This window comes from Hyperolius riggenbachi, chromosome 4, assembly GCF_040937935.1.
Source record: "Hyperolius riggenbachi isolate aHypRig1 chromosome 4, aHypRig1.pri, whole genome shotgun sequence".
In the NCBI taxonomy this organism is placed as follows: domain Eukaryota; kingdom Metazoa; phylum Chordata; class Amphibia; order Anura; family Hyperoliidae; genus Hyperolius; species Hyperolius riggenbachi.
Genome location: NC_090649.1, coordinates 422,974,464 through 422,998,121, shown reverse-complemented (window position 1 = coordinate 422,998,121; position 23,658 = coordinate 422,974,464). Strand labels below are relative to the sequence as shown.

The following is a 23,658-nucleotide window of genomic DNA, read 5'->3' as shown; positions in this document are numbered from 1 at the left end:
CTTGCTGGCGTCTGAGTCGGACTGGAGCTCTCTGCCCTTTACCAATCTAGCCACGGGCCCATCCATCTGGCCCACCAAGACTCACTCTCATTTCATCAGTCCATAAAACCTTAGAAAAATCAGTCTTGAGATATTTCTTGGCCCAGTCTTGACGTTTCAGCTTGTGTGTCTTGTTCAGTGGTGGTCTTCTTTCAGTCTTTCTTATCTTGGCCATGTCTCTGAGTATTGCACACCTTGTGCTTTTGGGCACTCCAGTGATGTTGCAGCTCTGAAATATGGCCAAACTGGTGGCAAGTGGCATCTTGGCAGCTGCATGCTTGACTTTTCTCATTTCATGGGCAGTTATTTTGCGCCTTGGCTTTTCCACACGCTTCTTGCGACCCTGTTGACTATTTTGAATGAAACGCTTGATTGTTCGATGATCACGCTTCAGAAGCTTTGCAGTTTTAAGAGTGCTGCGTCCCTCTGCAAGATATCTCACTATTTTTGACTTTTCTGAGCCTGTCAAGTCCTTCTATTGACCCATTTTGCCAAAGGAAAGGAAGTTGCCTAATAATTATGCACACCTGATATAGGGTGTTGATGTCATTAGACCACACCCCTTCTCATTACAGAGATGCACATCACCTAATATGCTTAATTGGTAGTAGGCTTCCAAGCCTATACAGCTTGGAGTAAGACAACATGCATGAAGAGGAGGATGTGGTCAAAATACTCATTTGCCTAATAATTCTGCACTCCCTGTAGAACACGGCAGTTTGCTCAACAAGTACTTAACCTTTAATTTAATGTGTTTAAAAAATAAAAAAAAACACAGCCACATGCAATTAATTTTTTCCCCCGAGTTTTCTACTAGGTGACATTTTCACAACCTACTCTTTAAACCACCAGCAAGCAAAAAAATACTCGAAATAAATTTGACAGCACTTTTTAACCTGCTTTTTGGTACATTTTCAATTGCAAAATGCTGAAAAGTTATTTTAAAGAGAAGATGAAAAAAGTTAATTGCATATGGGCCCGAGTGATAACTAGATTGTGTCCCACAACTCCAGCCTATATACTACTGAGCTTTTACTGCCACTTCATTGCAAATATTCCCAGTGGGCAATGATGGGGCCCTTTTACACTTAAAGAAAACCTGAGGTGGATCGTCGGGGGCAGATGGGACACAGAGCCATGTTCTCTGCCTAATGACATTGCTCTGTGTCCCCCCCAACCGCCACTCTGCGAACCCCCGCCTCCATTCCACCCCCCCTCCCCCGAGTTTAGCGACAAGATTTGTCGCTAACTCGGAGGTAAACTGAGGGGAGAGGAATCCCCAGTTTAAAATGCCCGCCAGGGGCGTCCCTACAGGGTTTCCTGAGCTGCTATCGGGCAGCTCTCTTATCCCCCTGGCCGTGCCACCTGCTGCTCCCCCACCTCCCTGCACGCTATGAGAGACAACACAGTCTCAGCACAGTGTCGTGATCCAGGGGTCACGCAAGTGAAAGTGTGCCATTGCGGCCCATGGGAGTGGCGGGGGACGGCAGTTTTTGCAGCTACCTGATCCGCTCAGCCCTGCAGATCTGGTAGCCTTTTTTTTTTTTTTAGCCCATCTCGGGCTCCTTAAAGCGTTGGTATATGTTAGTATGGGTTGTGGGTTTTTTTTTTCCTCCAAGGCAGTGCATTGTGAAAAAGCTTTCAGTTAAAACGCATATTGTGGGAACTGTGCCATAGGAAAACATGGACATTACTTTGAAAGTCAGTTGTCATTTCAGTTATAACTGAGAGCAACTGATTAAGTGTAAAAGGACCCAAAGGTAACCAGCAGCAAAAGGAAACTCATCAAAAAGAAAGTCAACATGACTGGATGTGATATGTGAGATCAGGGAAGATTTTTAGTGGTTTACAAGTCAAAACCTCTCTCTATCACACGTCTTCTACTTATAATAAACAAGTGTAGTAAAATGTTGAGCATCCTCAGTGCAATATAATTGTATTACTGATATTTTACGGCCATTATCTGCATTACAACAGTAGCTCATCAGTAGCCATACTCGGGAGAATGCAGTGTTTCAGAAAAGAATGCCACAGAGACAATTAAGTTTGTAGAGACGGGGGAAAAGCTTCCCAAACATTAGAAATATTTCAGAAGCAGATATAGCACACACTGAAGCTAGTAAAGTTGAAGAGAAATCGAGAGCCCAATATGGTGTAGTATGTCAAAATTGATTGGATAAATGAAACAGTGAGATGGTAATACTCACAAACACGGGTTACCACCTAGGTAACCACTCATTAGGCAGGTGAGGAGATTAGACCTGTCCTCACTCAGGATTAAGAAGTCGCTCTCTGTAGATAGGAAGAAAGGGGGTAGATCACCCCTCCACCTGGGGTGGACTCAAATATATTGGTAGGTGAACAGAGGCGCCAGAAGGATAAAAGTACATAAAATTTTTTAAAAATTGCTGGAAGGAAGTGGTGGACTCGCCTCCTCGACAGAGGTGCTCTGCTTGCTATAACTGAATTGCTGTTGTTTATCCCCTGCTTATTGCCTGAAGAAGTGGGCTGTGCCCGCTAAACGCATTGCATCTTTGGGGTATTTTCAATAAATGTGTATATCTATATATTTACAGTCCTTGGTGTCTGCTTTAATGGAGGCGAGTCCACCACTTCCTCCTAGCAATTTTTTTTTAAATTTTATGTACTTTTATCCTTCTGGCGCCTCTGTTCACCTACCAATACACTGAAGCTAGTGTACTATGAATATAAGCACAACGTAACAGCTTATACTGTACAATCTGGAAATGATATTCCACTACAATAAAATGGGGGAAAGAATCAGTAATGCATTTATTGAGCAGAACCCCTTTTTTAGACTTTTTAAGTATACTTGAATGTACAAACACTTCAATCACAATTTTTAAGAAAAATCAGAATGAAAAGTGTGTAAATGATGGCTTCATGTTTCTTAGAAGAACATGCTAAGGCATCTGGGGCAGGGGGGGTTACAAGAGAAGAGTGGAAGGTAGGAGAGAAAGACAGACATGGGTGACAGAGAGAGAGAGAGAGAGGTTGAGTGTGTGTGTGTGTGTGTAAGAAAGAGGAGGAGAGACAGACAGGAAGACAGACATGGGTGGCAGAGAGAGAGAGAGAGAGAGAGAGAGAGAGAGAGAGAGAGAGAGAGACAGAGAGACAGAGAGACAGAGAGACAGAGAGACAGAGAGAGAGAGAGAGAGAGAGAGAGAGAGAGAGAGAGAGAGAGAGAGTGTGTGTGTGTGTGTGTGTGCGTGTGTGTGCGTGCGTGTGCGTAAGAAAGAGGAGGAGAGACAGACAGGAAGACAGCAGACATGGGTAGTAGAGAGAGGGAGAGAGAGAGGGAGAGAGAGAAAAGAGTGGAAGGAAGAGGAAGGTCAAGACAGAGAGAAACCGCAAAGTAGACAGATGCCAGGGAGAGAAGGGAGGGAGACAGAATGTTTTCTAACATTCTATATGTGTAATAACTGTATATACTGTATGTGTAATCAAAACAGGCACATTCACAAACCTAGAAACTGCAATTCACTGTTATAAACTGGGCATATGTACAGTTTGGCTTAAACAACTTAGAATTGCTGGTACTGATACAAACCTTTAACACATTTATTTTCAGCAATAGTACTTAGCTGTACATCATTATTATTATTTAGTATTTATATAGTGCCGACAGAGTATACTGTATTATTTAGCACTATATTTATATAGTGCTGTACAGAGTATACTGTCTTGTCACTAACTCAGAGGGGCTCACAATCTAATCCCTACTATAGGCTTATGTTTATGTGCGTATCGTGTGGTGTATGTATCGTAGTCTAGGGCCAATTTAGGGGAAAACAATTAACTTATATGTATGTTTTTGGGATGTGGGAGGAAACCAGGGCACCCAGAGGAAACCCACACAGACACAAGGAGAACATACAAACTCCTTGCAGAGGTTGACCTGGCTGGGATTCGAACCGGGCACCCAGCACTGCCAGGCGAGAGCGCTAACCACTACCCTCCGTGCTGCCCATCATCTTGCATGGAGTAAATCTGTATTCTCTGTACTGTATATTACTCAGGCTAAAAGCGGATTATAGGAATTAAAAAAATAAAATAAAAACAATATAGAACTACTTGAAAAATGACAGAGGAGCAGTAGAAAATTGTCTAAAATCCTTCTGACACGCCTGTAACACCAGGGGGTGCTATTCTTGCTTCAACAGACTGGAACATAAGGACAATTTCTCTGGGATTGCGACAGAAAGGTGTGAAACTCTTACAGAATTCCTACTCTCTTCTCTGCAGGTGAAGGCTTAAAGGTGCCTCGGCAAGAAAAGCTTTCAGAAGTTAGGTGTAAGACTGAAAACTGGAGCAAAGCACTTCACAATAGATGGTGTTTAGCAGGAAGTGCCATTAAGCGTGGAAGCTGAGACCTCTTGTTGTCTTTTGGATTCCAAACATAATGAGAGATAGGCATTATGGCAAGAACAGGTTGCATTGACCTCTCCTGTGAATAAAGGCGTGTTTTTTATGACCCAAGATGAGTAAGCAAGACACAAGAAGCTTGACACTGCACTGCTTTAAAAGACTATGATGGAGGTTTTCAGAGGGTTGAAGTATTCCAAGAATATGGGAGACTAAACCCTTTCGCTGCCAGGGAAAAAGCTATTCAGTCATTTATCACACAGAAAAGCACCTTATATTGTACACATCCATGCATTACTGTTTTGGGTGCTACCATTCTGAATATAAACATACTAGTGAAACTAAGCCCGTTTAAAAACGGCTAGGTCTGTCCCTATTGCGTCATGCGCATGCCCAACGCGCACCAGTCGCGCGACACACACGCCCGCCCCTTCTGGTCCCGTCCACCTCCAGCTCTCGGCAGTGTCTCTGCTTCCCTGCACATGCGCAGTGCACAAAAAGCACTGACGGACGGACATGGGACGCAGCCACACTTGCCTTTTATTAGGTAGGATTCTATACTTGCACATCTGCTGCCACACACATACACACCCAGGTTCATAAAAATTGGGATATCAACACTTTAACATTTTTGGCTCTATACACAACCACAATGGATTTAAAATGAAACGAAAATGATGTGCTTTATCTGCAGACTGACAGCTTTAATTTGAGGGTATTTACATCCAAATCAGGTGAAGAGTGTAGGAATTACAACAGTTTGTATATATGCCTCCCACTTGTTAAGAGAACAAACGTAATGGGTCAATTGCCATCTCAGTTGTTCCATGGCCAGGTGTGCGTTATTCCCTCATTATCACGATTACAATGAGCAGATAAAAGGTCCAGCGTTCATTTCAAGTGTGCTATTTGCATTCGGAATCTGTTGCTGTCAACTCTCAAGATAAGATCCAAAGAGCTGTCACTATCAGTGAAGCAAGCCATCATTAGGCTGAAAAAATAAATAAAACAAACTCATCAGAGAGATTAGGCATGGCCAAAACAACTGTTTGGAACATTCTTAAAAAAAAGGAACACACTGGTGAGCTCAGCAACAACAAAAGATCCGGAAGACCACAAATAACTGTAGTTGATGACCGAAGAATTGTTTCCCTGGTGAAGAAAACATCCTTTACAACAGTTGGCCAGAACAAGAACACTCTCCAAGAGGTAGGTATAATTAATTAAAATGAAGACTTCACCAGACTGAATACAGAGGGTTCACTACAAGATGAAAACCATTGGTGAGCCTCAAAAACAGGAAGACCAGATTAGAGTTTGCCAAATTACATGTAAAAATGCCTTCACAGTTCTCGAACAACATATTATGGACAGATGAGACCAAGATCAACTTGTACCAGAGTGATTGGAAGAGAAGAGTATGGAGAAGGAAAGGAACTGCTCATGATCCTAAGCATACCACCTCATCAGTGAATCATGGTAGTGGTAGTGTCATCGCGTGGGCATGTATGGCTGCCAATGGAATTGGTTCTCTTGTATTTATTGATGATGTGACTGCTGACAAAATCAGCAGGATGAATTCGGAAGTGTTTTGTCTTCAAGACAAAACTGAAGGGAAAGTGCACCAAGAACAAGCCGGAACTGAAGAAGAAGTTGCAGTAGAGACTTGGCAGAGCATCACCAGGGATGAAATTCAGTGTCTGGTGATGTCTATGCGCTCCAGACTTCAGGCTGTAATTGACTGTAATGGATTTGCAACCAAGTATTAACAAGTGAATGTTTAATTTATGAGTACTATACTGTCCCATTACTTTTACTTCCTTAACAACTGGTTGTGTACAGAGCCAAAAATGTTAGAAATGTTTTGATGTCCCGATATGTATGGACTGGACTGTACCTAAACGTGCCAAACTTGGGTATGCACGCCACTATGCAGCAGATGGCATTCAACTGGAACCTTTGGATGCAGCTAGAGGCAATCTGTGATGATGTTTTGCCGATATACCTCTAAATTATTCTAGATCTTTTGATCTATATGCAGAATTTGCTCCTAAGATATAGTATGTATTAATGATGAACAAAAATCCGGTCTAAAAACCGTTTAAGGCGGGACCACTCCTGAAAAAGTGGCACAACGGTCTCAATATGGGTCACGAAACGCATTGAGTTTGTATCCCACACCTCAGCTAAAACATCAACTTAACTATTTCAACAGTTTGTATCTTACTATTAATGGGCCTCTCTGACATATGGGGAGAATTTGCTCTACCAAACACCAAAAACAAGGGTGTTAGAGGTATTAATACATTACTAAAAATTTTGATTATTGAAGAAAAATGTGCACATCCATTATTGTATAATGGTTATATGCGTTGAGCTATGTTTAAAAGAAAAAAAAAAAAAACTTGTTCATGTGCTTTGTTAATAAATTTTAATTAACTACTGATCCGATTTATGATCTACTTTACCCAGTTGTGCCATTTATCCCCAAAAAGGTCCTACCTGCCAAGCCTCTATATACCGTAAATAAAAGAATACATTATATAGGATGTGGTGACGCTGACCAATAATTTATGATATAAGCTGGGATAGGCTACTACCCCCACACTAAATTGAAAGTGGATCCGAGATGCATAATTGTGTTCCTTTCCTATTGTTTATAGGGCATTCCTCAAGCCAAATACTTTTTTGTTTTTGTTTTAATACTCTAATTCCCTATAAACTAAACAAGCCACGCCCACAGGTTTTCAGAGAGCCAAGGCACTTTCAGACAGCAGCAAGGGATCATGGGAGCTCAGTCTGGGCAGGAGGAGGGGGAGGTAATACTAGCCCGAGATTTCAGAGGCAGAGGGGAGGAGGGAGGAGGAGAGGGATTAGGTTTTTTTTCACAGGCTGAGTGCTCAAGATGTAGATAAGCCTGACTCTGTGTAATGTTTACAAACATGGCTGCTGTCATTGTATCACAGGAAGAAATAATCATATTCTATTAAAGCTGTTTGCAGCTAGATTTGCTGTGTAAACTATCTAAACTTTAGATAAGATAAGATTATAGTTGGTTCTTCATATCAGATCCGCTTTAACATAAATATGCGTGATTTTCTCTTCTGGTTCTTTTTTTGGCTACATATTTCCCATCATACCTGTGCCAAATGGTTAGGCAGTAAATCCAATAGCACTTACTTGATCTTCATGATTGAGGCCATTGTGTAAGACAAGGTAGAACTGAACCAGGACATCAGAGTTTGGCAGGACATCCTGACGTCTTGTCATCATACCACAGATCAGTCTGTAAGCATGCAGCTTGCCCTCCTTGTACTCACTTGGCAAGGTAGTAGCCTATCAATAAGCACAACCAAACTGGTCAAAATTAAACATAAATCAAACAAAAAAAAAAAAGCATTAACCCAAATATATTAGCACACACTCTAATGACATGATGCACACTAAGCCACAACAACTGTTTCCAGTAATTTGCAAATTGAAGTGACATCATTGTGCTATACATACGCTATGACCAACATAGGCAAAATGTACAGAGGATCTCATACGTTAAGCGTTCCAAGATTTATAAAAAGTAATGTTGATACATAGAATCACAACATAAACTACAGCAATGACATTTTTCTCTTATGTAACACTCACAGTAAGTGAGTGCTCATGCAAGGTTCTGCCATAAGCAGGTTCTTTTCTACCGCAAGTTTCTATACACGTAGAAAACATTGCGCAAATTTTCTGTTTCACACCAACCTAGAGATAAACACAAAGCATAGCAGAGGAATGCTCTGAAAGCCAAGATGTGACCTGCTGTCTATGTACACCTAAGGCTCACCTTAAACAGCCATGATGCAAACATTCTGAGAGGCGGGATCAAAACGGGAGGAGGCGGGGAAGAATGATTGTGCAGACTGATTGACTGGTTGTCTCTGATCTGAAAGAGAAAAATATGTTGATACTTTAAAGTGGACCAGAACTCTTTCACAGGACAGAAGGAATACATATAGAAATGCACAATATATGTATAATGTGTATCAGCTGGTCTAATTCTCCCTCATCTGTGCATAATCACCAGTTGTAAATTGATCTCTCCCCTGGGTCAGCTGATTGCTATGGCAGATAAGCTCATTTGAAAGCACAGGTTGTTAACAATATGTCTGCTTCCATGAAAGCAGGAAGTAGAAACACTACAGATTTATTGCATGATTTGTATCAACTGTAACAAAGAAATGTTTTTTTCTTTAAAGGTCATTATGCTGTTGTGTATGTTTTGGAGCAGAGAGGAAGTTCTGAGTTTAGGGCCGCTTTAACAGTCATCTGATTTCGGCTTCCTTCCCATAAATGCACACACATATAGCAGTCATATATACTTATGGTAACCAATATGTGTATCCAGAGAGCACAACCATGTTATTAATCAATAATATAACAATATATAAACGTGCATATCTAGAGGCAACAAAGCAAAAGTCAAATTATAGAGAAAAAGATCATACAACGCACCATTTATAGTTAATGTCATCATTTTTATTTATATTAAATATGTCATGAATCAAACACTTACACACATACAAAGTTTCCACATAGAGAATCTATAAGACAAGGGCAAGAGACAAAACAAAATTAAAAACCCACAATGTGGTCTCTGAGGAAGCCAGGAGATCCGGCGACACGTGTAAGACCTTCTTACATGGTGGCTTCGGCGTTTGGAGCAGGGCTGTGGAGTCGGTCCAAAAATCCACCGACTCCGACTCAGACTCCTCAGTTTAGGATTCCACCGACTCCACGACTCCGACTCCTCTAATTTGCATATTACAATTTTGTTGATTAAAAGTATGTAACATGAAATTCGTCTCTTAACTGCCAACGCTTAGGAATTTTACAAGACAACTGAAGTGAGAAGGATATGTAGACTACTATATTTATTCCCTTTAGACTAAAACTAGTCCTTGGTAAGAGTACTTGTAAAAGGTACAAAGCGGAACAAAGAACATCTATCAGGCCCTAGGCCACTGATGGCTAACCTTGGCACTCCAGCTGTGACAAAACTACAAATCCCATCATGCCTCTGCCTCCCCAAGTTATGCTTAGAGCTGTCAGAGTATTGCAATGCCTCATGGGACTTGTAGTTCCACTACAGCTGGAGTACCAAGGTTGGCCATCACTGCCCTAGGCAATGTAAGTGTGGGTACATGTAAGAATGATGTGCAGGTACTCTGCAGGGGAATGAGGAGATTGTAAACAGACAACACCTCTGTGTTCAATGTGCACAGCATTCTCAGTGGATTCCCTGCAGCTCTGTGGGGAGTGCATATGTAGAGTATAGTACTACTGTGTAACAAAGTAAACCTGAGACAGATGAAATTAAAGTTTTATACATACCTGGGGCTTCCTCCAGCCGCCTTCAGGATAATCAGTCCCTCGTTGTCCTCCTCCACCACCTGGATCTTCTGCTATGAGTCCAGGTACTTGAGCCAGTCAGGCGTAGTGCGCATGCACACACTCTGCCGCCAGGAGCATACTACACCTGTGCAGCACTATTGCGCAGGTGCAGAATGTTCCTGGCTGTGGGAGCGGCATGCGGCCGGACAGCGCTGACTAGCTGAATTACCAGGACTCATAGCAGAAGATCCGGGTGGTGGAGGACAGCGAGGGACTGATTAGCCTGAAGGGGACTGGAGGAAGCCCCAGGTATGTATAAAACTTTACTTTTCATCCGTCTCAGTTACCCTTTAATTTGTAGTCACCAAACCAAATTTTAATAACATATCACATTATTTGATTTCATCAGCAAAGGGAGTGCATACATTTGCATAAATCAGCATCAATGCAGAATTATTTTCATCTCGTTGACCATCTCTATTAGTGACACAGCTACACATCAGGCTTTATTCTTACAGCATAGATGTTATTTAGTATATATAAGAGATTCCTGTGTACACATCATATATACAGTCACAATCAGATATGTATATCTGACCTTAAAAATACGGGGACTGCTTTATTGAAGCAGCACAAGTAACTAATTTTGATTGGTTTATTTCATTTTTGTGGACTAAGCACAGCTATTACTGTATATATACTGTATATATACATTATTTTTAATGACTATTATCTGAGAAATAGAACATTTTATCATATTTTCTATTTTAATTACAGTTACAAATTCATTAGGAGTCGGAGTCGGAGCATTTTTTCCCGACTCCGACTCCAGGCACCCAAAATTGCCCGACTCCACGACTCCGACTCCACGACTCCACAGCCCTGGTTTGGAGCGGGGGCATAGTACAGGTAACTACCTGGCGGTTCATCACTAATTCTATAGTGCTCGGATGCCCCCTATATGGTTATTTTGGTTTGTACTTTTTGCTCCAACCGCATTTATTATGCAGCCAGCAGTCTCCATTGTGGGTTTTTAATTCGTCTTGTCTCCTTCCCTTGTCTTATAGTCTCTCTGTGTGGAAAATTTGTATGTGTTTAAGTGTTTATTGATTCATGACATATTTAATATAAATAAAAACTAGTACTTTTTTTAACAATAAATGGTGCGTTGTGAGATCTTTTTCTCTATAATTTGATCTATACTTATGGTGACTTTCTAGTTTGAAGAAAAAACAAAGCAAACCACTCATCCATGCAGCCTCACACACACGTTTGGATTATTCCTTTTCCAAAAGGGACTCTACTGAGCCCCTGAAGCAGGGATGTCGACCTCCAGTCCTCAAACATTTTTGGCAAAGCTCAAATTGCTTGATGGGACTGAATCAGGAAAGGTGTGTATTATCAACTAGGACACATTTCTCTGTCCATTTTAAACACTGGTATGGATATGGTCCCCAAATTTCTATTGTAATGTACCAGGAATGATTTCTGAGTACCTCTCTGTGTTCTGGAGTGTCTGCTCAGTCAGAGGAGTGTTTACATTCCTCACTTGATACAATTAAGTACACACAAGATAATGTTAAACACAAGATAAACACTAGTTGGGATGCGTCCAGATTTCCCTGCAGGGAGTTTGTAAGTCCTGTGTTTAACTAGTTGAACGCTGTTCTAGAAAAAAATGTGGTAGTATATAATATGCTGTAAACAATCTTTTAGAGCAAAGAAGAAATGCTGGGTTTCATTCCACTTTAAGCTGCTGAGGAGGCTGTTGAGGTTAGTATTATCTGTGACTTTCAAATTTGCTGTCTTTAAACAAAAAAAACTTTCCATTTAATAAACAAAATAAACTAAAACTCTGTACAGGATTATAAATCAAAGATATACCAATGCTTTCATTTTTAAATAAGCCAAATTTATTCCATCAGTCAGCATTATCTCGTGCTGCCATCTAGTGCTCATTATTTAAAATTACATTATTCTATCTGTAGCTTGTACAAGTCACAGGGCGTGCTGTGCTAACTGGCAGCACCTTCAGAATCTTGCCTGTAAAGCTGGGTAAATGGCTTCTCCCCTCCTAAAAAGCAGCACTGGTAATAATAATTTTATAATATTAATATATATATAAATTATAATGTTATCCTCATCTTGTAAGATAGGCACAAACTTTTGCAACTTCATAATAATTAGGACTAGAAAAGGATTTCAAAAATAGTTCCATGACACGTCATTGAATCGTACATTCAATAAGGAACATATATGTAATGGGGGTGACACTAATGAAGAAAGGCTATGGAAATGGAGACTTAGGTTCCTATGAAATGAAAAGCGGTGCCCGACGAGGGTCCTACATTATTGCACGGGTCTTTGAACAGACTGTGGTGTTGTAGTGTTGCCCAGGAAGTGAAAGCCGTGCTAGTAAATGAAAGCCACTTGCTGTTCATCACGAGGTGAAAATAAACTGATGAGAAAAACAATTTCATCTATCCACCTCCTCCTACAAATGACTTTTTAAGATATCCTACAGTTTTCTTTTATATTTTAATGTAGTTTTTAAAGTTTTTACTGTCTCATTGTCTTTGCTCAATGACACCTTCATTGAAGTATGCCAGAGCGCAAATCTATGAATTATTGACCCTTTTTATCTCTTTCCTGCTCTCAGAAGCCATTTACTGACAGGAAAGTGTTTTATGGCAGTAATTACTTATCAGTGTTGGGTTATGCTATAGTCTGACCCAGTCTGACCCGGACAGAAACTGACACTTGCATGCCTGATTCTTAACTATTCAGGCAGAGAAAGAAAAGAAAAAAAAAAAAAAAGAACAGCATAGTTATTTGTGTGCTTGGCACTGTACATACACATGTCTATCTCACCATGTCACTTCGGTTGTCCTTTAAGCTGGCCATATGCTGTTAGATATTTCACCTAAATGCTGATCAGCTGCAAAGAAGTGCTAAACTAACACTCACCCATATCTATAAAAACAGGGAAAACCAAGAGCCCCAATAGTGTAATACGTACTGGATAAGGTGGCAATAAATTCGTATTGCTAGATACTCACAAGTCAGGGTCACTAGCAGGCAACCACTGTAAAGGCAGGTGGGGAGATTATCCTGACCCCACTCAGGATTAAGAAATTGCACTCTGTAGACAGGAAAAAAGGGTAGCAACCCTCCACCAAGGGTGGACTCGAAATTGTATACAATGAACAGAGGCGCCAAAAGTATAAAAGTAGATTAAATGAGCTTAAAAACTAACTCAAATGGCAAAAATGATGGAGGAAGTGGTGGGCTTACCTCCATCAGACAGTCAAACACATTTATTAGAAACTCCCAAAAAATTTGCAATGCGTTTCGCAGGCTCAATCCCGCTTCATCAGGCAATACAGGGAGGAGTATCAAGCGATCTGCACAAGGATTCAAGTTAAGGACTCACTCGCTCAGCGCTTGTATTCTCTGCTGAGGGGGCGCGGCTAGCTGGCAGTGTAGTTAGTCATGTGGGAGGTCGTGTGGAGCCGCCCACATGACGTATAACAGAGCGAATGGAGTGAGGGCAGACACGAGCGGGGCTGTAATCCTGCGCAGCCGCGGCTATGCGAGCTGCGCAGGAGGTAGATTTTTAAAACGGCGATTCTGCTAAGGCGACACTGGGAAGGGTCGGGACCTACAATGAAGCATGGATTAGGCTGATAAAGCACCTGATAGTGACAATGTAGGTGCTGTTCGTCTGCCCTGAGGTCTGCTTTTGCAATGAGGTAAATAACTTTTTTTATGCAATTCACCTCTTAAGTCCTTTAAGACCATTTGTGATGAGTCACAACAGCAACGACTAAGGACCCAGTGGGGTCAGAAACGCGTCAGCAGCTTGCATGCTGTTCTATTTTTGCTATTTTTCTACTATGATTCAATAAAAGGACTGGTTTTACTTTATGGAAGGTGTGCGGAGAAATCTTTTTGATCATATGTATTGCACTGTCCACATTTTGATTTTAGTGATTTTTCTATAGTACAAAAAGAGAAAATCCTTCTTATGGTGCCCATACACGCTACAATAAAAAAGGTTGATTTTCCAGTTTATTCAAGCAAAACGATCGATTTGAATGAAAGTAAAAAATAATCTTTATTTTGATCAAGAAACGCGAATGATTATCCCGGTTTTTCAATAAAAATCTGATCGGACATGTTGGAAAAATCTTTTGTATTTAATCTAACAGAATAATCAAACAAAATTATCTAAACGAACAGGGGCGTAACTAGACATCACTGGGCCCCCCTTCGAAACTTTGTATGCCCCCCGCAAAACTTTGGATGGGGCCACCCACCCCCCTCGCTTTCTGCACAGGAAAACTGAGGACCAATGTGTTTTCCCCATGCAGATAAAAACACCTAGACTTAAAGGAAATATCAGGCAATCTATACTACCCCCAGATCTACTTACCTGGGGCTTCCTCCAGCCCCTTGCAGCCGACAAGTCCCTTGTTGCAGCTCTGATCCCAGTACATACACACACAGCCGTATTATTTTACTACATGAGAGCACTTGCTATATGGAGGAACAACAATGACATGCTGAACATAACATATAGTATTCACTGAAACTTCAGCAAAACATTCAGAATGTCACTGATTGATACTCATATTACAGGATCTTGGACTCCGTATATGAGACAACAAGCTCTCAATGAAGCAGCAACAGTAAGACGTCAATCTCCTCTCTGCTGTGTTGTAAAAGTAATTAGAGGCCATAAGGTCATTAGCCTGTGTGATAAGAATCTAGCATTCCTTTCAGAGTGAAAAAGGGAAAGTCTACAACTTTTTATCAAAATGTGACTCTGTTCTTTGTTAGGTTGCCCGCCCTTTTCTCAGCATCTCAGCATGATAATTATTGGCCAATCAGAGAGGAACAGAGGTGTGGGAGGGGAAAACCAGAGGGGAAAACCTGAGGGAAAGAGGCTCTAGACAATAAGGCTGCATTAGTTATGTCTGAGGGGGAAGTAAAGAAAAAAAAAGAAAACCCAGCATGCCTAGCAACTTCCTTTGTGCGACAGATGTACCAAATAAGAGCCAGGGAAACTGGGGAATTTTTTTTAATGGAGAAGATTGGAGATGGAGGGATATTTAAAGAGAACCCGAGGTGGGTTTGAAGAATTGTATCTGCATACAGAGGCTGGATCTGCCTATACAGCCCAGCCTCTGTTGCTAGCCCAAACCCCCCTAAGGTCCCCCTGCACTCTGCAATCCCTCATAAATCACAGCCACGCTGCTGACAAACAGCTTGTCAGAGCTGGCTGTGTTTATCTCTATAGTGGCAGTCTGCTGCTCTCCCCGCCTCCTGCAGAACTCCAGTCCACGCCTGCATCCCTTCCCTCCCTGCTGATTGGAGGGAAGGAACGGGGGCAGGGACCGGAGCTATGCATGAGGTGGGGGAGCAGCTGAGACTGACACTACAGATGTAAACACAACCTCACAGCATGGCTGTGATTTATGAGGGATTGCAGAGTGCAGGGGGACCTTAGTGGGGTTTGGGATAGCAACAGAAGGTGGGCTGTATAGGCAGATCCAGCCTCTGTATGCAGATAACATTCTTTAAACACACCTCGGGTTCTCTTTAACTTTTGAATTGCCTGGTTAGCATCCTTATTACTTGTTCATCAGATAAAAATAAAGAATTGACTTTTTGATATTATGCCTGACAGTTATGATTTAAGGAAACAACTGATAATACGATCATTCAGGGTCAATTGCCCCATCAGCTTCTTCATGTTTTTATCCAATACGGTCTGGTTAATCTGATTAAAAATGCAATTGTTCACTAAAAATAGTACCATTAATGAGCACCTTTAGACTGCAGCTGTCTTTTCTAGAGCAGGTTATAAGCTGACTGGCAGTTCCCAGTACCATTTTTACCAAAGACCCATCATAAACACAGCATGAATACACACAGAAAAAACAGACAACAGAGGAGTCATACCTTCGCTAGCTTGTACCACAGCTCATAGAGGTAGCCAAACACCTTGGCATGAATTTTGGTGGACTGAATGTTATTCACATCTCCAAGAATTCCCAGGATCCTCCTCCACAGAACAGCCGCAGAGTCTGGGTGCCAGCCGGACAGATTGCCTCCTGCTATGATGCTACAGTCCCCTGCAAGGCACTCGCTACTGTCTGCAAGCAAAACAGCATGTTACGATTAGCTATATAGCAGGTGCATATAAAATGCCAACAGATCAACAACTCTATTAACCTGGCAGCTTGTATATGTAATCCTTATAAAATACATAACTACTCATTCAAGACAAAAAGTGCAAGTTTATCATTACCCATGTGCAAACAAGAATGTTGTTCTCAGCAATCTAACCTCTACAGCATGGCTTTAGTTCAAATTGCTGGTGTAGATTTGCAACAGGAGACTTGCAAGGTAGTCTAGGAATGAGTGGGCAACATCACTGCCACATTTATAACAGATGGCCATTTCTAGAAGAAGACTGGCAATGACTGCCTGTATGATTTTCACAGCCCGGATTCTTAAATTACAACTGAAGTGAGCGGGTATGGAGGCTGCCATATTTTTTTCTTTTTAAACAATACCAGTTGCCTGGCTATCCTGTTGATCTTTCATGCATCAGTAGTGTATGAATCACATACCTGAAGCAAGCATGCAGTAAATGCAATCACACTTCACTATCGTAAAAATGTAAAACGTAAACGCATACAAATAAGAAGTATGTTTCTACCAGAGTAAAATGAGCCATAAATGACTTTTCTCCTATGTTGCTGTCACTTACAGTAAGTAGTAAAAATCTAATAGATCCGAAAGGTTTTGGACTAGCCCATCTCCTTATAGCCTATGCAGGACTCTAGGCCTCTTCTATTAACCATGTGAAAATGGCAAACATGTAAATATTTACCTTGAAAACCAATTGGTGAATTTTAATTGGCTGTTGTAGGCTCCACCCACTTTACTGAATAGTAATCCCAGTCACCCAATGACCATCTATGCTAAGTTTAAAGGGGCAGTTTAGTGAAAATTATTATTTTCCATTAATCACATATCAGTTATTTAATATGGAGAGCATATGTTTCTCCATAGACAAAATGGCCTTAATTCACGGAGCATTATCAAACGTTTATCAAACACTTTATCAAACGTTTGATAATTTACCTCATGGGTAAAATCTCATTTTGAATTCACTAAGGTGTTATATATTTGTTGAACGTTTTATCGGTAAAACATTCGAGAAATATATAACACCTTAGTGAATTTAAAATGAGATTTTACTCATGAGGTAAATTATCAAACGTTTGATAAAGTGTTTGATAAACGTTTGATAATGCTCCGTGAATTGAGGCCAATATTGTGTTAAAAAAAGTAGATGATATCACCAATTCTGCTTTTGCAGAGAGCTGAGCGGCTTCATTAGCATACTAAGTGACTAACTTCACTGATAGTAGCAGACACTCCAGCTGATTATAAGGCTGACTCACACACTACAGAGAGCCATGCTGTTCTTTATAACTAGCTAAGTAAATAAACAAACAGGCTGCTAAGTAAGTAACTAATTAGCAGCCTGCTTTATCTATTTACTTAGCTAGTTACATGTGAGAACAGCAGCTCTCTGTAGTGTGCGAGTCAGCTTTATAAATCAGCAGGAGTGTCTGCTATCAGTGAAGTCCGTCACTTAGTATGCTACTGAAGCAGCACAGCTCTCTGTGAAAGCAGAATTAGTGATATCATCTACTTTTATTAACACACGGTCTATGGAGAAACATATGCTCTCCATATTAGATAACTGATATGTGATTAATTGTAAATAATCATTTTCACTAAACTGCCCCTTTAAGAACCTTGCCATTAACAGTGTAAGAATGGCTGCAGTTTACATTTTCCCAGTGAATTTTTTTTGGCGCTGCCCCCTTTTTGTACCCTTGATACACAGTCACTCAATGACCAAGTTTGTGAGCTTTCAGGTACCTGGCATCAAAAATGTGTGAATGGAAGCAGTTTATCAAGCAAATAAATCTGATTGGCTGTTTGTGGCTCCATCCCCTTTAGAGAATTTGAAGCCCAGTTAGCCAATGACCGGCTGTAACAGGTTTGAGTAACTGGCATTAACAATAAAAATAGCCGGAGTTTAACCACTTCCCCTCCCCCAGGACGAGTATCTCAGTCCCTGCTGTACCTTGTAGCGACGAAGATACTCCTACCTTGCCGCCGTGCACTCCTGCTCACACCCACGCTCGTTCTCGCCGCCGATCGGTAAAGGGGGATGAATGAATGGGAAAACAGTTCCCATTCATTAATCCAAGTCCCCATGTGAATGAGCGCCGGCGATCAATGAGATGCCACGTCATTCACAAAAACCAAAAGCAACGTGGCCATGCATTGCTTCCTGATAAGCGTACTAAAAGTATTCAACAGAAAGGAATGCACGGGGCCATCTTGGGGCGAAATAGTAAAATTACCCCTACATACTATTTTTTTTAATAAAAAGTCCCACATTTACATTTAAAGTTAAATCTTTCCCTCCCATACTCTCCCAGAGTACCCAGTTGTTGTTTTTTTGTATTTAAAAAAAAATAACATAAAAAACAAACAAACAAACAAATAGTTACCTTAGGGACTGAACTTTTTTTTAATAGGTATATCAAGAGGGTATATTACTGTTATTTTTTTAAATCATCGGCTTGTAAATAGTGATGGACGCAAAATTGAAAAAATACACCTTTATTTCAAAATAAAATATTTGCGCCATACACTGTACTATGGAAATATTTTAAATGTTGCAATAACCGGGACAAATGAGCAAATAAAATGTGTGGGTTTTATTTATGGTAGCATGTATTATTTTAAAACTATAATGGCCGAAAACTGAGAAATAATGCATTTCTACCGTTCTTTTCTAATTATTTCCATTAAAATGCATTTAGAATAAAATAATTCTTAGCAGAAAGTACCAACCAAGGAAAGCCTAATTAGTGGTGAAAAAAAAAAAGATGGTTTTGTTGTGATAAGTAGCAATAAAGTTATAGGTGAATGAATGGAAGGAGCACTATTGCTCTGATGTTTAAAGAGACACAGAAGCGAAAACAAAATTATGATACAATGATTTGTACTGTATGAGTAGCACAGCTAAGAAATAAAACATTAGGAGCAGAAACATAAGTCTAATATTGTTTCCAGTACAGGAAGAGTTAAAGAGAATCTGTATTGTTAAAATCGCACAAAAGTAAACATACCAGTGCGTTAGGGGACATCTCCTATTACCCTCTGTCACAATTTCGCAGCTCCCCGCCGCATTAAAAGTGGTTAAAAACAGTTTTTAAAAGTTTGTTTATAAACAAACAAAATGGCCACCAAAACAGGAAGTAGGTTGATGTACAGTATGTCCACACATAAAAAATACATTCATACACAAGCAGGCTGTATACACCCTTCCTTTTTAATCTCAAGAGATCATTTGTGTGTTTCTTTCCCCCTGCAGCTATCTTCCACTGAAGTGTCAGGCTGTTTCTTCCTGCAGAGTGCAGACAGCTCTGCCTGTATGTAATTGCTCAGTATGTGAAAGCCCAGCCAGCTCAGAGGAGGATTTATCCAGCTTGTAAAAGATAAGAGAGAAGAGAGAAGCTGCCCTAATCTAAATAATACACAGGCAGTGTGCAGAGAGGGGCCTGGATGGGGGAGTTCATAGCAGAACCACAACACTGAAGAACTTGGCAGCCTTCCAGACACAGGCTGACAAGTCTGACAAGAGAGAGATAAGTTGATTTATTACAGAGATGGTGATAGTAGAACGTGCTGCAGTTAGCCAGAACACATTAGAATAGCTTTTGGAACATGTAGGATGATAAAAAACAGGATGCAATTTTTGTTACGGAGTCTCTTTAAGAAACTCCAGTTATCTATGCAAAAGAGCCATTAAGCTCCACGACTTTCAAAGGCACAGAGAGCTCGGTCTTCTGAAGCTTGTTATCTCAACGGTCAGTCACTGTATTTGATTTTCTTCTGCAGAGGACAGGTCAATAGTTCACTGGCTCTGTAAAATCATTTAGAATGCAGAGTAGTGTGTAAACTGCAAATATTAGAGAATTATGCAATGTTATTAAAAAAACTATATAACTGAAAATAAAATATGGGAATATTTTCTTTGCTACTAATGTTTTAGTAATTATTAATGATCTAGTAATTAATTATCCATACTACACAACCAATTCATTATATCATATTTTTTTTTCGCTTCAGTGTTTCTTTAAGGGGAAAAAACCTGGGAGGTGAAGTGGTCAAGTATTCCCCTTGAAAATCAATAGGTAAATCTTTAATTGGCTGTTCAATGAAGGCTTCACTCACTTTCCTGAATATTAATCCCAGTCACCCAGTGACCAAGTGTGCCAAGTGTGGAAACCCTGCGATTAACAGTCTAAGAATGGCTGCAGTTTACATTTTCCCATTGAAAATGAATTGCTGAAATTTGTTTGGCTGTTTTATTTTTTTCATACAAAACAATCTGATTTCAGATAAATACTTGAAGGATTAAAAAATGCTAACATTTACTAGCACTTTTACACATGTTTCCCATAGTGCTAAATCCAGTAACAGATGTTTTATTTGCACAGACTACCAATCTGACTTTCGTAGAAGACAACATGGACTGTGAATGTCAGTGGGAACAGACAGTGTAGTGTCCACTCCGCTGATCCATTGGCATCTGGCTGGAGCGGGGGGATGCGCGTTCCAACCACATGGCTATATGGAAAACAACCGCCTGTCCGGGAAAATCATGGACAGCACAGAAGTGTGGTCTGCTCAACAAAACGGATCCAAAGGACAAGTGTAAATGGATCCTATTCACTGTCTGTTATGTGTCATGCTGTAAAACGGAACCAAAAAAACAAAAACAAAAAGTTTTCCACTGTAAAGGGAACACTGCCTAATGCACCTTTGAACTTTCCAGAACTAAAAACTTATTTGCAGCCTTTTCTCAGCCGGATAAGAGAGTATAATTCTTTTATTTACTTTTCAGAACATCTGGCTAATTTCAACAAGCTGTTCAACAAGCTCATATGCATACATTACTATTTTTTTTATTCACTGCATACTGAAAAATATAAAGGGACTTCAGACCACTTCCTAGAAGGAGTAGTGCTAGATGTACCTATGTTTATTTTATGTCACTTTAGATATGCTTTAAAGGAAAACTTAAGTCAAATAAAAAAAATGACATTTACTCACCTGGGGCATCCCTCAGCACCCCGAAGCTGGATTGTGCCCTCGCAGCCCCGCTACGATCGTCCTGTCCCCGCCGGCGGCTACTTCCGGTTCGGCGACAGCCGCCGACAGGCTGGGAACGCGGCTGATTTTCCGCGTTCCCAGCCGCTGCTATCACCCTCTATGCTGCTATAGCGTCTATATATACGCTATAGCAGCATAGAGGGTGATAGCAGCGGCTGGGAACGCGGAAAATCAGCCGCGTTCCCAGCCTGTCGGCGGCTGTCGCCGAACCGGAAGTAGCCGCCGGCGGGGACAGGACGATTGTAGCGGGGCTGCGAGGGCACAATCCAGCTTCGGGGTGCTGAGGGATGCCCCAGGTGAGTAAATGTCATTTTTTTTATTTGACTTAAGTTTTCCTTTAAGTAGGAGGATTGTTTACAGTCTTTCTTCTGTGTCCATCTGTCCCCCCCCCCCCCCGACTTTAGTATGGTTGATCGAAAATCGATCGACTAGTAACCCACACACTAAAAACGATATCCTATGCGATTCACCTTCACATTCGATTTGACCAATGTTGTGTCTTCATGCTCTGAATGCAAAAATCGATTGAATGGCATGTGAACAGTACCCGATTCCTATGCGATCGATCGATATCTTGCATCCTGCTCAATCGAGTAAGCTGGTCGATTCGACATGAAATCAGCCACTTTTCATTGATTGGAAATTCTGGAACACACTCGATTCCTTCTCGATTCAATAAAATGATCTAATCGAATGGTCGTCCGTACTGAAAAATCGCTACATGTATGGGAACATTTAGGCTTCTTTCACACTAAGACGTTGCGTTAGGTGCTACGTTAAGGTCGCATAACATGCACCTAACGCAACGCATGGTGGTGGTGGCAGAGGACGTTAGCAAAGAGCTGCTCTTAAGCTGCTCTTTGATGTGTCCGTGATGCGTACTATAGTACGCATGCGCTGGTGGAGACCACGTGAGCGGAACACTCCCCATCACGTGATCCCGCCAGTGACGTCAGCACAGTGCAGTGAATATTAATTAGCCATGTGGCTAATCACTGCGCCTGTGCAAGCAGGCTAACGCGGCAAAGCCGCTCTAACGCCATAGCATGCTGCACTTTAGATTGACGTGCAGCGTTACAATGTAACGCAACGTGGGCACTGTGAACAGCCCATTGCAGTTACATTGCTGTGCGTTGGGGAGCGTTACAGGCTGCACTAACGTGCACCTGTAATGTCTCACTGTGAAAGCAGCCTAAAGCCCCGTCTACATGAGGCGATCCGGCGGCTCGATTAGCCACCGGATCGCCTCTTCTGCATCCCCGCGCGTACCTGCTCGCCGCACATTCGCCGGATTCGATCCGCCCTCGTCCCCGCCTGGCGCCGCTTATCTTCCGCTCGATTCCCTGCCATTGTCCCCTCGTGGGGAACGAGCAGGGAATCGGCGGTGGCAAGATCCAACCTGTCGGATCTTATCAATCGAGCCGCATCAGCGGCTCGATTGATAAGTAACGTCGCTTCGTGTAGACGGGGCTTAGGACTATAAAGTTTTGTACTCATGTCCAAACAATCTGCCCAACTATGATATAAACTTGGCCTGTTGGAAGACAGTTGGGCGTGTGTATGGATGGCAAACAACAAGAAGACCAACTGATAACAGGTGGTTTGCCAGATCCATCCGTCAGATCAACCTGCACAACTATCTTGCAGGTTGGCCACGTGTGGAAAAGTCGTTTTAACAACTTTGTTGTTTTTGAATGTGGACATGTTGTGCAGTATGTAGTTTCGCTTCTACACGCAGTAAGCGAGTCCGTTGTTTAGCTGGTTGGTATGTGTGAACGGTCGTGTAAACAACTTGTTGTGCGGTTGGTCAAGCATTATGTGTATAAGCCTTAATAGGGGCATTACATTATGACTGCAGACGTTATTAGATTGGAGGTGCTGTGAGGGACTGTTGAAATGCAGACATCAAACCAACAAATGTGGATTCCGGTAATACCTTTAACGACTAAAGGGGCATACACACGTCTGATTTTATGCACGATTGTCCTTCAAACCGCACGTTTGAACGATTTGTCATTCAAACAAAAAGTTGTTCAGACTCCTTGTACACACAGGCGACAAAACGCTTGAAATGCTAATTACAGCTAATTTACATGTCATTTGACTGTTCAATGGACTTGATAGAGAACAATGGTCTAGAACAAATGACTGCACAAACGACTTGTACTTTGAAAGTCTATTAGTTTCAAACAAGTCGTTTGTACACATGTACAGACCTACCGTATATTCCGGCGTATAAGACGACTGGGCGTATAAGACGACCCCCCAACTTTTCCAGTTAAAATATAGAGTTTGGGTTATACTCGTCGTATAAGACTACCCTTTTTTTAACGCACAGCAAATAAAAATTAAAAAACATCATATACTGGTGCTATGTATGAACAGATACTGGTGCTGTACTGTATGTGGTACACAGTATATAACGGTATATAGGTGATAAACTGGTTGGATTGGTCAACTCTCCCTCTCCCTAAGTGGATTGGTCAGCTCTCGTCTACCTGTTTATTAGAGCGGTATGGAAGAATAGATCATGCTGTGCCCATAAAACACACTTCTCTCACCCTTCTGGCCCAC

The 23,658-nt window shown here is 41.3% G+C and overlaps 1 protein-coding gene across 3 annotated transcripts in view; it reads right to left on the bottom strand.

Annotated features, from left to right (window-relative positions):
* Positions 1-23,658, bottom strand: part of RALGAPA2 (Ral GTPase activating protein catalytic subunit alpha 2) — a 493,961-nt gene that overhangs the window by 284,367 nt on the left and 185,936 nt on the right. For all 3 annotated transcript variants that reach the window (XM_068232435.1, XM_068232436.1, XM_068232437.1), the window contains 3 exons: positions 15,769-15,962; positions 8,255-8,353; positions 7,606-7,761 (listed from right to left, as the gene is read on the bottom strand). In XM_068232435.1, coding sequence (XP_068088536.1) covers positions 7,606-7,761; positions 8,255-8,353; positions 15,769-15,962 — 449 coding nt within the window. The remainder of the gene's footprint in view (positions 1-7,605; positions 7,762-8,254; positions 8,354-15,768; positions 15,963-23,658) is intronic.